This window comes from Salvelinus fontinalis, chromosome 18 (genome assembly GCF_029448725.1).
Source record: "Salvelinus fontinalis isolate EN_2023a chromosome 18, ASM2944872v1, whole genome shotgun sequence".
NCBI lineage: Eukaryota > Metazoa > Chordata > Actinopteri > Salmoniformes > Salmonidae > Salvelinus > Salvelinus fontinalis.
The window spans coordinates 62623561-62640017 of record NC_074682.1 but is presented as its reverse complement, the minus strand read 5'-3'; the positions used below and the strand labels follow the sequence as shown (position 1 = coordinate 62640017).

Here is a 16457-nt window from a genome sequence, read left to right as displayed (position 1 = left end):
ACATTACATCATATAAACATCCCATCACATATCCACCACACAGCCTACACACTACATATACATACCATACTGTATAGTATATGTAGTGTGTAGTATATGTTTATGGTTGTCCATCGTATTCGATGATGACTTCCACTTCTGAGTTAACGGTGAATTCTTTGGTGACTGTAGAGTCCAATCCGAGAACCACAAAATGTATTGCAGGTGGGGCCTATGCAGTCTGTGTTGGCGGGGGCAGGCATGGTTGCATGTCTCCTGAGTTGTTTTTCAGTCTTTGTGCTCCTCTCCTCCTCCCACCTCTGTACACCGCTCTGGAAGAGCTGCCGTCAGGTGGAACGGTAGGCAGCAGCATCCTCCAGGTCTATGGGTTTGATGTTGCACTTCTTCAGCAACGTTTTTAGCTGTTCCTTGTAGAGCTTCATCTGCCCCCCCCCCCCCCCCCCCCCCCCCCCCCCCCCCCCCCCCCCACAGACCGTTGGCCAAGATGTAGCTGCCCCCCCCCCACACCACAGATTGCTGGCCAAGATGTAGCTGCCCCCCCCTGCAGACCGCTGGGTGACACATAGGAGGAAGATGTTAAGCAGTACCAGCATCAGCACACACCCCTGCTTACTCCAAAGGGCACTGACTCCTGCCTTCCTCCTGCCTTCCTTCCTTCCTCCCAAGCCATTATCTCATCATGGAACTGGCAAAGGATGTTGACAAATTTGTCTGGACAGCCAAATGTGAGTAGAATGCCCCGTAGTAGTTCCCTGCTCACAGTGTCGAAGGCCTTGGAGAGGTCGGCGAAGGCCTTGGAGAGGTCGGCGAAGGCCTTGGAGAGGTCGGCGAAGGCCATGAAATGGTCCTGATGTTGTTCACGGCACTTCTCCTGGAGTTGTCCTGCCGTGAATATCATGTCGACCGGGCTCCTGTTCTTTCTGAAGCCACATTGTGACTCTGGCAGCAGTTCCTCTGTGATGTTGTTCACCAGCCTGTGTAGCATCACCTTGGCCAGGACTTTGTCGCAGATGGACTTGTCACCCTTGTTCTCACAGATGGTGACAATGTTTGCAATGTTGGGGGATGATCTCCCGGTCCCAATCCTCAGTGATGTACTGGTGGAAGGTTCTGGTGCAGAAGTAACCTCCCTTCTTAAGTAGCTCTGCTGGGATGCTGTCAGCGCCAGGAGTCTTGTTGATCTTGAGGGAATGGATAGCTGATAACACCTCTTGGAAGGTTGGCGAATGGTTGAGGTCTTGAATGGGTGGACAGACAGGCAGTTCTTCCAGGATGGAGGAGTCTGTAGGAGAATGCTGGGGGGGGGGGGGGGGGGGGGGCGTATTTTCACTTGTAGTTTAGCCAGTATCATACAGTGTCCAGCATCCTGCACCCTTCATGGCACTTATCAGCAGGATGTCATTAGTGTCAGAAAGTTTCACTATGACGTAGTCAATCAGAGGCCAGTGTTTGGAGCGTGGGGGCATCCATGTTACATACTTACAATAATATATACTAACTACTACATAGACTACCTCAAATTTCAATCAAATGTATTTATATAGCCCTTCTTACATCAGCTGATATCTCAAAGTGCTGTACAGAAACCCAGCCTAAAACCCCAAACAGCAAGCAATGCAGGTGTAGAAGCACGGTGGCTAGGAAAACCTCCCTAGAAACCAATGCAGGTGTAGAAGCACGGTGGCTAGGAAAAACTCCCTAGAAACCAATGCAGGTGTAGAAGCACGGTGGCTAGGAAAAACTCCCTAGAAAGGCCAAAACCTAGAGAGGAACCAGGCTGTGAGGGGTGGCCAGTCCTCTTCTGGCTGTGCCGGTTGGAGATTATAACAGAACATGGCCAAGATGTTCAAATGTTCATAAATGACCAGCAGGGTCAAATAATAATAATCACAGTAGTTATTACAGGTCAGCATCTCAGGAACTAACATCCTACACACTCCATATACTTCCCATAATATATCCTACACACTGCATATACTAACTACTGCATAGACTATATACTACACACTCCATATACTTCCCATAATATATACTACACACTGCATATACTAACTATAATACAACTCAATATTAGAAAGGTTTTCTTCATGTTTTGTCCCCTCAGTGTATTTCTACATCTTATTTATGTGTACAACAGTCAGAGGTATCTGTCAGGTGAAATGGGTAGATGAGGTAGCACAGCTTCAACTCCTGGAATACCATACGGTTGACTTATAGTTACCTAGTTATGAGAATGTATATGTTATTGTATTAAGGGAAGATACCGCCATGAATATGCCCCAAGACTAAGTAGGGGTGTATACAAATAATTAAATTAGAAATAACTTTGTAATTCTATGGTGGACTGGACCCAGGTAGTAAGGTGAAGGTGTTACCTTGGAAACGTTGCCGGTAATCCTGCTGAGAGCAGCAAGAGACCTCCAGCTGAACGGACGGAGAGCCCCTCCCCTACATGGCTGGTCTACCTTCTCCACCACCACAGAGTAACTAGAGGGAGTGGGATGGAGATAAAGATTTCACATAAACACTATTTAAACAATTAATGGATCTCAATGTAAATGTTAATGTACTGTAATTCATACAAACCTTGCATGGTAGAAAGGTGGTCCTTTTCGGTAAAGCACTGCATGGAAGAGAACATACGGTACAAGACAATAAGACTAATAATTATCAGACTAATAATTATCAGACTAATAATTATCAGACTAATAATTATCTGCATCAAGAATCAACACATCTGAGTGTCCAGTGTTTTATGGTTGAAGGATCACAGTCAGCTCATTAAACTAACAGTGAAACAAGGTCTATACTGCAAACATTCACAGTCAACCCATTAAACTAACAGTGAAACAAGGTCTATACTGCAAACATTCACAGTCAACCCATTAAAAAAGAGATCATGAGCAGATGAGCCACTTAATTTTCCAGCATGTTTTTACAAAAAGATAGATTTGGAGTTGAATAAAATTGGATAAAATCTAATTTTATTTGTCACATACACATGTTTAGCAGATGTTATTTCGGGTGTAGCGAAATGCATGTAGGACATATACAGGATTCTTATTCCCAAGGACTATACAGCAAATGCTCTGGCAAACCCACAACCAGCAAAAGAAACAGAAACCTGAAAATACCAACCAACCTGAAACTGAATGAGTAATGTTTAGGCTGAAGCTACTTTTAAAGCCAAGAAGAAAAAGACATCACAAAAATCTATTTTAATTTATAAGGACTGGATACTAAATTAAGGCTACCAAGCTTACTAGGACAGAACAAATCCAGATACAACTTCAATTAGCACCGTGGTGTGAAGTGAGAGGTGTCAAAGCCCTTGAGCCCAACAATTGCAGGAGAGTTGCAGGAAGCTCCATGGCTTCCCCCTGTGCATAAGTCATCACAATACCTCTGAGGAATTTTTTTTTATAAAAAATGAGAAGGTACAGAGACACTTTTTTTTTTTTTTTTTAGAGCTGGCCGCCCGGCCAAACTGAACAATCGGGGGAGAAGGGCCTTGGTCAGGTAGGTGGCCAATAACCCGATGGTTCCTCTGACAGAGCTGCAGAGTTCCTCTGTGGAGATGGGAGAACCTTCCAGAAGGACAACCATCTCTGCAGCACTCCACCAATCAGGACTTTATGGTAGAGTGGCCAGTCAGAAGCCACTCCTCAGTAAAAGGCACATGACAGCCCGCTTGGAGTTTACCAAAAGGCACCTAAAGGACACTCAGACCATGAGAAACAAGATTCTCTGGTCTGAAGAAACCAAGATTGAACTCTTTGGCCTGAATGCCAAGTGTCACATCTAGAGGAAAGCTGGCACCATCCCTACGGTGAAGCATGGTGGTGGCAGCATCATGCTGTGGGGATGTTTTCAGTGGCAGGTAATGGGAGACTAGTCAGGAACGAGGGAAAGATGAACGGAGTAAAGTACAGAGAGATCCTTGATGAAAACCTGCTCCAGAGCGCTCAGGACCTCAGACTGGGGCAAAGATTGTAACATTCTCTGTTTCACGGAAACATGGTTCACTCGGGATACGTCAGAGACGGTACAGCCACCTGTTTTTTTCACGCATCGCACCGACAGAAACATCTCTCTTTGAAAGACGAAGGGCGGGGGGGTATGCCTTGTGATTAACGAGACGTGGTGTGATCATAACAACATACAGGAACTCAAGTCCTTTTGTTCAACTGACCTAGAATTCCTTACAATGAAATGCCGACCGCATTATCTACAAAGAGAATTCTCTTCGATTATAATCCCAGCCGTGTATATCCCCCCCAAGCAGACACCTCGACAGCCATGAAAGAACTTCATTGGACTCTATGTAAACAGGAAACCACATATCCTGAGGCTGCATTTATTGTAGCTGGGGATTTTAATTAACAAGACTAATCTGAAAACAAGACTCCCTAAATTTTATCAGCATATTGAATGCGCTACCCGTGCTGGAAAAATTCTGGTTCATTGCTACTCTAACTTCCGCGATGCATACGAAGCCCTCCCTCACCCTCCTTTCGGCAAATCTGACCACGACTCCATTTTGTTGTTCCCAGCCTATGGACAGAAACTAAAACAGGAAGCGCCCGTGCTCAGGTCTGTTCAACGCTAGTCCGAACAATTGGATTCGACACTTCAAGATTGCTTCGATCACGTGGACTGGGATATGTTCCGGATAGCGTCGAACAACATTGATGAACACGCTGATTCGGTGAGCGAGTTTATTAGCAAGTGCATCGGTGATGTTGTACCCACGGCAACAATTAAAACCTTCCCCAACTAGAAACCGTGGATTGATGGCAGCATTTGTGCAAAACTGAAAGCGCGAACCACTGCTTTTAATCAGGGCAAGGCGACCGGAAACATGACCGAATACAAACAGTGTAGCTATTCCCTCCGCAAGGCAATCAAACAAGCTAAGCTTCAGTATAGAGACAAAGTAGAGTAGCAATTCAACGGCTCAGACACGAGAGGTATGTGGCAGGGTCTACAAAAAGAAAACCAGCCCCGTCATGGACCCCAATGTCTTGCTCCCAGACAGACTAAATAACTTTTTTGCTCGCTTTGAGGTCAATACAGTGCCACCGACACGGCCCGCTACCAAAATCTGCGGACTCTCTTTCACCGCAGCCGAGGTGAGAAACATTTAAACGTGTTAACCCTCGCAAGGCTGCCGGCCCAGACGGCATCCCTAGCCGCGTCCTCAGAGCATGTGGAAAACAGCTGGCTGCTGTGTTTACGGACACATTCAATCAATCCTTATCCCAGTCTGCTGTTCCCGCATGCTTCAAGAGGGCCAACAACGTTCCTGTTCCCAAGAAAGCTAATGTAACTGAGCTAAATGACTATCGCCCCGTAGCACTCACCTCCGTCATCATGAAGTGCTTTGAGAGACTAGTCAAGGACCATATCACCTCCACCCTACCTGATACCCTAGACCCACTCCAATTTGCTTACCGCCCCAATAGGTCCACAGACGACGCAATCACAACCACACTGCACACTGCCCTATCCCATCTGGACAAGAGGAATACCTATGTAAGAGTGTTGTTCATCGACTACAGCTCAGCATTTAACACCATAGTACCCTCCAAACTCGTCATTAACCTCGAGACCCTGGGTCTCAACCCCGCCCTGTGCAACTGGGTCCTGGACTTTGACGGGCCGCCCCCAGGTAGTGAGGGTAGGAAAAACAAGATCTCCAGCCCGCTGATCCTCAACACTGGGGCCCCACAAGGGTGCGTTCTCAGCCCTCTCCTGTACTCTGTTCATCCATGACTGCGTGGCCATGCACGCCTCCAACTCAATCAATTGCACAGGGCGGGGTTGAGACCCAGGGCCTCCAGCTTAATGAGTTTGGAGGGTACTATGGTGTTGAATGCTGTGCTATTGTCAATGAAAAGCATTCTTAGATAGGTATTCCTCTTGTCCAGAAGGGATAGGGCAATGTGCAGGCGATTGCATCATCGCTGGACCTATTGGGGCAGTAAGCAAAGTGGGTCTAGGGTGATAGGTAAGGTGGAGGTGATATGATTCTTGACTAGTCTCTCAAAGCACTTCATGATGATAGAAGTAAGTGCTACAAGGCGATAGTCATTTACTTTTGCATTCTTGGGAACAGGAACATTGGTGGCCCTCTTGAAGCATGCGGCAACAGCAGACTGGGATAGGGAGAGATTGAAAATGTCCGTAAACACACCAGCCAGCTGGTCTGCGCTTGCTCTGAGATGCCGCCTGGGCCGGCAGCCGTGCGAGGGTTAACACGTTTAAATCGTCGGCCACCGCCCTTGGTAGCCGGCCGCGTCGGTGGCACTGTTAAAAGAAAAATCTGCCGTTTCCAGCTACAACAGTCATTTACAAGATTAACAATGTCTACACTGTATTTCTCATCAATTTGATGGACAAAAAAAATGTTGCTTTTCTTTCAAAAACTATTTCTAAGTGACACCAAACTTTCGAAAGGTAGTGTGAATACACATACATACATATATACACATACATATATATCAATGAATTGGCACTAGAACAGCCTATAATGAATGAATTATTAACTCACTGAGGTCAGTCCCGTACTTCACCCCAGGCTTGGGCACCCACCCCCTGCTGCGGAAGTAATGGTAGGCCATGTATGACGTCTCAAAGTGGGGTTGGACCGACCGGAAAATCTCCCACAGCTGGAGCACCGATAATGGTTCCTGAAGAGGAAGTCAGTAAGACTCGCACGAAACAAACACGCACCATAACAGCAAAGGCTTTAGTTAATAAGACGTATATGTTCATAAGACTGTAGCTTCTTACCTCATTGTAGTAAACTGAAAGGCATCCTAATGCATAGACCAAGAAGAAAGCCTGAAAGAAGAAAATAATGTTCAAAAGACCAGAAAAAGAGAAATACAGTGTCTTAGAGGGAGGAGCCTACTCCTAAAGTCTAAAATGGCATCCATCCCATAGATCAGTGGTCACCAACCAGTCAATCGTGATCGACTGGTCTATCGCCAAGCCTTTCCTAGTAGATTGCCAAACATTTCTGTAAAAAGCCCAATGATAAAGCCTTGCATTCCTAATTTGTTTAGCTCCGTCTGGTAGCGGTAGGTGCACTTGATTCAGCTGGCCTGCGCACCGGGTAGTCAAAGTGTTCCGATTTTGAACCATTTCATGTGTCTGAAGGTACAAACTCCCCCTACCGGGCAGGCCTGGAGAGCAAATCAAGTGCACTTATAGGCCTACCGCTAGCCTATCAAATAGCTCAGATCACCTGCAGCTTCCACGATCCCACAGCGAAGTTGATAGTCAACTACACCTCCTGATGTAATGGAGATAATTGAGAGATATCAGCACCTCCTGGTGTAACAGAGATATCAGCACCTCCTGGTGTAATTGAGAGATATCAGCACCTCCTGGTGTAATTGAGAGATATCAGCACCTCCTGGTGTAATTTAGAGATATCAGCACCTCCTGGTGTAACAGAGATATCAGCACCTCCTGATGTAATTGAGAGATATCAGCACCTCCTGGTGTAACAGAGATATCAGCACCTCCTGGTGTAACAGAGATATCAGCACCTCCTGATGTAATTGAGAGATATCAGCACCTCCTGATGTAATTGAGAGATATCAGCACCTCCTGATGTAATTGAGAGATATCAGCACCTCCTGATGTAATTGAGAGATATCAGCACCTCCTGATGTAATTGAGAGATATCAGCACCTCCTGGTGTAATTGAGAGATATCAGCACCTCCTGGTGTAATTGAGAGATATCAGCACCTCCTGATGTAATTGAGAGATATCAGCACTTCCTGATGTAATTGAGAGATATCAGCACCTCCTGGTGTAACAGAGATATCAGCACCTCCTGGTGTAATTGAGAGATATCAGCACCTCCTGATGTAATTGAGAGATATCAGCACCTCCTGATGTAATTGAGAGATATCAGCACCTCCTGATGTAATTGAGAGATATCAGCACCTCCTGATGTAATTGAGAGATATCAGCACCTCCTGATGTAATTGAGAGATATCAGCACCTCCTGGTGTAATTGAGAGATATCAGCACCTCCTGGTGTAATTGAGAGATATCAGCACCTCCTGGTGTAATTGAGAGATATCAGCACCTCCTGGTGTAATTGAGAGATATCAGCACCTCCTGGTGTAATTTAGAGATATCAGCACCTCCTGGTGTAACAGAGATATCAGCACCTCCTGATGTAATTGAGAGATATCAGCACCTCCTGGTGTAACAGAGATATCAGCACCTCCTGGTGTAACAGAGATATCAGCACCTCCTGATGTAATTGAGAGATATCAGCACCTCCTGATGTAATTGAGAGATATCAGCACCTCCTGATGTAATTGAGAGATATCAGCACCTCCTGGTGTAATTGAGAGATATCAGCACCTCCTGGTGTAATTGAGAGATATCAGCACCTCCTGATGTAATTGAGAGATATCAGCACTTCCTGATGTAATTGAGAGATATCAGCACCTCCTGGTGTAACAGAGATATCAGCACCTCCTGGTGTAATTGAGAGATATCAGCACCTCCTGATGTAATTGAGAGATATCAGCACCTCCTGATGTAATTGAGAGATATCAGCACCTCCTGATGTAATTGAGAGATATCAGCACCTCCTGATGTAATTGAGAGATATCAGCACCTCCTGATGTAATTGAGAGATATCAGCACCTCCTGATGTAATTGAGAGATATCAGCACCTCCTGATGTAATTGAGAGATATCAGCACCTCCTGATGTAATTGAGAGATATCAGCACCTCCTGATGTAATTGAGAGATATCAGCACCTCCTGATGTAATTGAGAGATATCAGCACCTCCTGGTGTAATTGAGAGATATCAGCACCTCCTGATGTAATTGAGAGATATCAGCACCTCCTGGTGTAACAGAGATATCAGCACCTCCTGGTGTAATTGAGAGATATCAGCACCTCCTGATGTAATTGAGAGATATCAGCACCTCCTGATGTAATTGAGAGATATCAGCACCTCCTGGTGTAATTGAGAGATATCAGCACCTCCTGGTGTAATTGAGAGATATCAGCACCTCCTGATGTAATTGAGAGATATCAGCACCTCCTGATGTAATTGAGAGATATCAGCACCTCCTGGTGTAATTGAGAGATATCAGCACCTCCTGATGTAATTGAGAGATATCAGCACCTCCTGGTGTAATTGAGAGATATCAGCACCTCCTGGTGTAATTGAGAGATATCAGCACCTCCTGGTGTAATTGAGAGATATCAGCACCTCCTGGTGTAATGGAGGTAATTTAGAGATATCAGCACCTCCTGGTGTAATTGAGAGATATCAGCACCTCCTGGTGTAATTGAGAGATATCAGCACCTCCTGGTGTAATTGAGAGATATCAGCACCTCCTGATGTAATGGAGGTAATTTAGAGATATCAGCAGCAGGTCATGATGAGATTGGTGCCTCTTTGGTGAATTGGTGCCTCACTGTCTTCCTCGATTACTGAGCCTCTAATGTACAATGCATTCGGAAAGTATTCAGACCCCTTCCTTTTCTCCACATTTTGTTACGTTGCAGCCTTATTCTAAATTTTATTTTTATTTTTTTATTCCCGTCATCAATCTACACACAATACCCCATAATGACAAAGCAAAAACAGGTTTTTAGAAATGTTTGCAAATGTATTAACAAAAAAGAGAAATATCATATTTACATAAGTATATGGACCCTTTGCTTTGAGCCTCAGAATTGAGCTCAGGTGCTTCCTGTTCCCATTGAAGATCCTTGAGATGTTTCTACAACTTGATTGGAGTCCACCTGTGGTAAATTCAACTGATTGGATATGATTTGGAAAGGCACACACCTGTCTATATAAGGTCCCACAGTTGACCGTGCATGTCAGAGAAAAACCAAGCCATGAGGTCGAAGGAATTGTCCGTACAGCTCCGAGACAGAATTGTGTCGAGGCACAGATCTGGGGAAGGGTACCAAAACATGTCTGCAGCATTGAAGCAAGAACACAGTGGCCTCCATCATTCTTAAAAGGAAGAAGTTCGGAACCACCAAGACTCTGGCTAGAGCTGGCCGCCCAGGTAAACAGCAATCGGGGGAGAAGGGCCTTGGTCAGGGAGGTGGTCACTCTGACAGATGGTCACTCTGACAGAGCTCCAGAATTTCTCTGGAGATGGGAGAACCTTCCAGAAGGACAGTGTCCAGATGGAAGCCACTCCTCAGCAAAAAGGCACATGACAGCCCGCTTGGCGTTTGCCAAAAGTCATCTAAAGGACTCTGACCATGAGAAACAAGATTCTCTGGTCTGATGAAAACAAGATTGGCCTGAATGCCAAGTGTCACGTCTGAAGGAAACCTGGCACCATCCCTATGTTGAAGCATGGTGGTGGCAGCATCATGCTGTGGCAATGTTTTTCAGCGGCAGGGACTGAGAGACTAGTCAGGATCGAGGGAAAGATGAACGGAGCAAAGTACAGAGAGATTCTTGATGAAAACCTGCTCCAGAGTGCTCAGGACCTCAGACTGGGACGAAGGTTCACCTTCCAACATGACAACGACTAAGCACACAAGCAACAACGCAGGAAAGGCTTCGGGACAAGTCTCTGAATGTTCTTGAGTGGCCCAGCCAGAGCCCGGACTTGAACATCTCTGGAAAGACCTGAAAATTGCTGTGCAGCAACGCTCCCCATACAACCTTATAGCTTGAGAGGATCTGCAGAGAAGAATAGGAGAAACTCCCCAAATACAGGTGTGCTTAGCTTGTAGCGTCATACCCAAGAAGACTCAAGGCTGTAATCGCTGCCAAAGGTGCATCAACAAAGTACTGAGTAAAGGGCCTGAATTATTCTTCTGAAAATGTGATACTTCTGTTTATTTTTTATAAATTTGCTAACATTTCTAATAATCTGTTTTTGCTTTGTCATTATGGTGTATTGTGTGTAGATTTGATGAGGGAAATAAACGATTTAATCAATTTTAGAATAAGGCTATAATGTAACAAAATGTGGCAAGGTAAAGGGGTCAGAATACTTTCCGAAAGCACTGTATACCTCACGTGTTGAAATATAATTTTAAAATGGTTGGTGAAGAACAACATTGGCAGGGCAATTCAAGCATAGCCAATATGCAGTGATAATGTATTGGGCCTACAGCCTACTGCACAAACCTCATTTCTACAGTACTTTAATAGGTTAATGTTGCAAAGACTTACGATTTTTTTAAAGTCATTAAAAAAAAGTTTGAGCAGTAGATCTCGGCCTGCATTTTGAGTCAGAAAGTGATCTTGGCTCATAAAAGGTTGCTTTACAACACCCTAGATAATGGCACACTAGTGTACTAGGGGCACAGTATTGGTGGTACTAGTGGAGGTGTCATCAGGACGGGGAGGGTGGTGGGGACAGAGGACAAGGGAGGGTGGTGGGGACAGAGGACAAGGGAGGGTGGTGGGGACAGAGGACAGGGAGGGTGGTGGGGACAGGGAGGGTGGTGGGGACAGAGGACAAGGGAGGGTGGTGGGACAGAGGACAAGGGAGGGTGGTGGGGACAGAGGACAAGGGAGGGTGGTGGGGACAGGGAGGGTGGTGGGGACAGAGGACAAGGGAGGGTGGTGGGGACAGAGGACAAGGGAGGGTGGTGGGGACAGAGGACAGGGAGGGTGGTAGGACAGAGGACAAGGGAGGGTGGTGGGGACAGGGAGGGTGGTGGGACAGAGGACAAGGGAGGGTGGTGGGGACAGGGAGGGTGGTGGGACAGAGGACAAGGGAGGGTGGTGGGGACAGAGGACAGGGAGGGTGGTGGGACAGAGGACAAGGGAGGGTGGTGGGGACAGGGAGGGTGGTGGGACAGAGGACAAGGGAGGGTGGTGGGGACAGGGAGGGTGGTGGGGACAGGGAGGGTGGTGGGACAGAGGACAAGGGAGGGTGGTGGGGACAGGGAGGGTGGTGGGACAGAGGACAAGGGAGGGTGGTGGGGACAGAGGACAGGGAGGGTGGTGGGGACAGGGAGGGTGGTGGGGACAGGGAGGGTGGTGGGGACAGAGGACAAGGGAGGGTGGTGGGGACAGAGGACAAGGGAGGGTGGTGGGGACAGGGAGGGTGGTGGGGACAGAGGACAAGGAGGGTTGTGAGGACAGTGGACAGGGAGGGTTGTGAGGACAGTGGACAGGGAGGGTTGTGAGGACAGTGGACAGGGAGGGTTGTGAGGACAGTGGAGCGTTGTGAGGACAGTGGAGGTTTGTGAGGACAGTGGACAGGGAGGGTTGTGGGGACAGTGGACAGGGAGGGTTGTGGGGACAGTGGAGCGTTGTGAGGACAGTGGACAGGGAGGGTTGTGAGGACAGGGAGGGTTGTGAGGACAGGGAGGGTTGTGAGGACAGGGAGGGTTGTGGGGACAGTGGACAGGGAGGGTTGTGGGGACAGTGGACAGGGAGGGTTGTGAGGACAGGGAGGGTTGTGGGGACAGTGGACAGGGAGGGTTGTGAGGACAGGGAGGGTTGTGGGGACTGGGAGGGTTGTGGGGACAGGGAGGGTTGTGGGGACGGCGGACAGGGAGGGTTGTGAGGACAGTGGACAGGGAGGGTTGTGAGGACAGGGAGGGTTGTGAGGACAGTGGACAGGGAGGGTTGTGGGGACAGTGGACAGGGAGGGTTGTGGGGACAGGGAGGGTTGTGGGGACGGCGAACAGGGAGGGTGGTGAGGACAGAGGACAAGGGAGGGTGGTGGGGACAGAGGACAAGGGAGGGTGGTGGGGACAGAGGACAAGGGAGGGTGGTGGGGACAGGGAGGGTGGTGGGACAGAGGACAAGGGAGGGTAGTGGGGACAGAGGACAAGGGAGGGTGGTGGGGACAGAGGACAAGAGAGGGTGGTGGGGACAGAGGACAAGGGAGGGTGGTGGGGACAGAGGACAAGGGAGGGTGGTGGGGACAGTGGACAAGGGAGGGTTGGACAAGGGAGGGTTGTGAGGACAGTGGACAAGGGAGGGTGGTGGGGACAGAGGACAAGGGAGGGTGGTGGGGACAGAGGACAAGGGAGGGTTGGACAAGGGAGGGTTGTGAGGACAGAGGACAAGGGAGGGTGGTGGGGACAGAGGACAAGGGAGGGTGGTGGGGACAGAGGACAAGGGAGGGTGGTGGGGACAGAGGACAAGGGAGGGTGGTGGGGACAGGGAGGGTGGTGGGACAGAGGACAAGGGAGGGTGGTGGGGACAGAGGACAAGGGAGGGTGGTGGGGACAGAGGACAGGGAGTGTGGTGGGGACAGGGAGGGTGGTGGGGACAGGGAGGGTGATGGGGACAGAGGACAAGGGAGGGTGGTGGGGACAGAGGACAGGGAGGGTGGTGGGGACAGGGAGGGTGGTGGAACAGAGGACAAGGGAGGGTGGTGGGGACAGAGGACAAGGGAGGGTGGTGGGGACAGAGGACAGGGAGGGTGGTGGGGACAGGGAGGGTGGTGGGGACAGGGAGGGTGGTGGGGACAGAGGACAAGGAGGGTTGTGAGGACAGTGGACAGGGAGGGTTGTGAGGACAGTGGACAGGGAGGGTTGTGAGGACAGTGGACAGGGAGGGTTGTGAGGACAGTGGACAGGGAGGGTTGTGAGGACAGTGGAGTGTTGTGAGGACAGTGGAGCGTTGTGAGGACAGTGGACAGGGAGGGTTGTGGGGACAGTGGACAGGGAGGGTTGTGGGGACAGTGAGGGTGGTGGGGACAGAGGACAAGGAGGGTTGTGAGGACAGTGGACAGGGAGGGTTGTGAGGACAGTGGACAGGGAGGGTTGTGAGGACAGTGGACAGGGAGGGTTGTGAGGACAGTGGACAGGGAGGGTTGTGAGGACAGTGGAGTGTTGTGAGGACAGTGGAGCGTTGTGAGGACAGTGGACAGGGAGGGTTGTGGGGACAGTGGACAGGGAGGGTTGTGGGGACAGTGGAGCGTTGTGAGGACAGTGGACAGGGAGGGTTGTGAGGACAGGGAGGGTTGTGAGGACAGGGAGGGTTGTGAGGACAGGGAGGGTTGTGGGGACAGTGGACAGGGAGGGTTGTGGGGACAGTGGACAGGGAGGGTTGTGAGGACAGGGAGGGTTGTGGGGACAGTGGACAGGGAGGGTTGTGAGGACAGGGAGGGTTGTGGAGACAGGGAGGGTTGTGGGGACAGGGAGGGTTGTGGGGACAGGGAGGGTTGTGGGGACGGCGGACAGGGAGGGTTGTGAGGACAGTGGACAGGGAGGGTTGTGAGGACAGGGAGGGTTGTGAGGACAGTGGACAGGGAGGGTTGTGGGGACAGTGGACAGGGAGGGTTGTGGGGACAGGGAGGGTTGTGGGGACGGCGGACAGGGAGGGTTGTGAGGACAGTGGACAGGGAGGGTTGTGAGGACAGTGGACAGGGAGGGTTGTGAGGACAGTGGACAGGGAGGGTTGTGAGGACAGTGGACAGGGAGGGTTGTGAGGACAGGGAGGGTTGTGAGGACAGTGGACAGGGAGGGTTGTGGGGACAGGGAGGGTTGTGGGGACAGGGAGGGTTGTGGGGACAGGGAGGGTTGTGAGGACAGTGGACAGGGAGGGTTGTGAGGACAGTGGACAGGGAGGGTTGTGAGGACAGTGGACAGGGAGGGTTGTGAGGACAGTGGACAGGGAGGGTTGTGAGGACAGGGAGGGTTGTGAGGACAGTGGACAGGGAGGGTTGTGGGGACAGGGAGGGTTGTGGGGACAGGGAGGGTTGTGGGGACAGGCAGGGTTGTGGGGACAGTGGACAGGGAGGGTTGTGGGGACAGGGAGGGTTGTGGGGACAGGGAGGGTTGTGGGGACAGGGAGGGTTGTGGGGACGGCGGTGAGTTGAGTCACTCAGCCTCACTTCAGAACACTAACAGCTCTGTGAAGTCACACAATCACCTCCAATACCTCTCTACCTCAGCAGACCTCACACCATCAAACCACATCAGACCTCACACCAGCAAACCCCATCAGACCTCACACCAGGAGACCCCATCAGACCTCACACCAGGAGACCCATCAGACCTCACACCAGCAGACCCCATCAGACCTCACACCACCAGCAGACCCCATCAGACCTCACACCACCAGCAGACCCCATCAGACCTCACACCACCAGCAGACCCCATCAGACCTCACACCAGCAGACCCCATCAGACCTCACACCAGCAGACCCCATCAGACCTCACACCAGCAGACCCCATCAGACCTCACACCAGGAGACCCCATCAGACCTCACACCAGCAAACCCCATCAGACCTCACACCACCAGCAGACCCCATCAGACCTCACACCACCAGCAGACCCCATCAGACCTCACCCCACCAGCCATCAGACCTCACACCACCAGCCATCAGACCTCACACCACCAGCAAACCCCATCAGACCTCACACCACCAGCAAACCCCATCAGACCTCACACCAGCAGACCCCATCAGACCTCACTCCAGCAAACCCCATCAGACCTCACACCAGCAAACCCCATCAGACCTCACACCAGCAGACCCCATCAGACCTCACACCACCAGCAGACCCCATCAGACCTCACCCCATCAGACCTCACACCAGCAGACCCATCAGACCTCACAACAGCAGACCCCATCAGACCTCACACCAGCAGACCCCATCAGACCTCACACCAACAGACCCCATCAGACCTCACACCAGCAGACCCCATCAGACCTCACACCAGCAGACCCCATCAGACCTCACACCAGCAGACCCCATCAGACCTCACACCAGCAAACCCCATCAGACCTCACACCACCAGCAGACCCCATCAGACCTCACACCACCAGCAAACCCCATCAGACCTCACACCAGCAGACCCCATCAGACCTCACACCAGCAGACCCCATCAGACCTCACACCAGCAGACCCCATCAGACCTCACACCAGCAAACCCCATCAGACCTCACACCAGCAAACCCCATCAGACCTCACACCACCAGCAGACCCCATCAGACCTCACACCACCAGCAGACCCCATCAGACCTCACACCAGCAGACCCCATCAGACCTCACACCAGCAGACCCCATCAGACCTCACACCAGCAGACCCCATCAGACCTCACACCAGCAGACCCCATCAGACCTCACACCAGCAGACCCCATCAGACCTCACACCAGCAAACCCCATCAGACCTCACACCAGCAGACCCCATCAGACCTCACACCAGGAGACCCCATCAGACCTCACACCAGCAAACCCCATCAGACCTCACACCACCAGCAGACCCCATCAGACCTCACACCACCAGCAAACCCCATCAGACCTCACACCACCAGCAAACCCCATCAGACCTCACACCAGCAGACCCCATCAGACCTCACACCAGCAGACCCCATCAGACCTCACACCACCAGCAGACCCCATCAGACCTCACACCAGCAGCAGACCCCATCAGACCTCACACCACCAGCAGACCCCATCAGACCTCACACCACCAGCAAACCCCATCAGACCTCACACCACCAGCAAACCC

The 16457-nt window shown here is 50.4% G+C and overlaps 1 protein-coding gene across 3 annotated transcripts in view; it reads right to left on the bottom strand.

Annotated features, from left to right (window-relative positions):
* The window catches only part of tsen2 (TSEN2 tRNA splicing endonuclease subunit), a 40997-nt gene that overhangs the window by 8297 nt on the left and 16243 nt on the right, over nt 1-16457 (bottom strand). For all 3 annotated transcript variants that reach the window (XM_055870008.1, XM_055870009.1, XM_055870010.1), the window contains 4 exons: nt 6796-6846; nt 6554-6692; nt 2587-2623; nt 2376-2487 (listed from right to left, as the gene is read on the bottom strand). In XM_055870008.1, coding sequence (XP_055725983.1) covers nt 2376-2487; nt 2587-2623; nt 6554-6692; nt 6796-6846 — 339 coding nt within the window. The remainder of the gene's footprint in view (nt 1-2375; nt 2488-2586; nt 2624-6553; nt 6693-6795; nt 6847-16457) is intronic.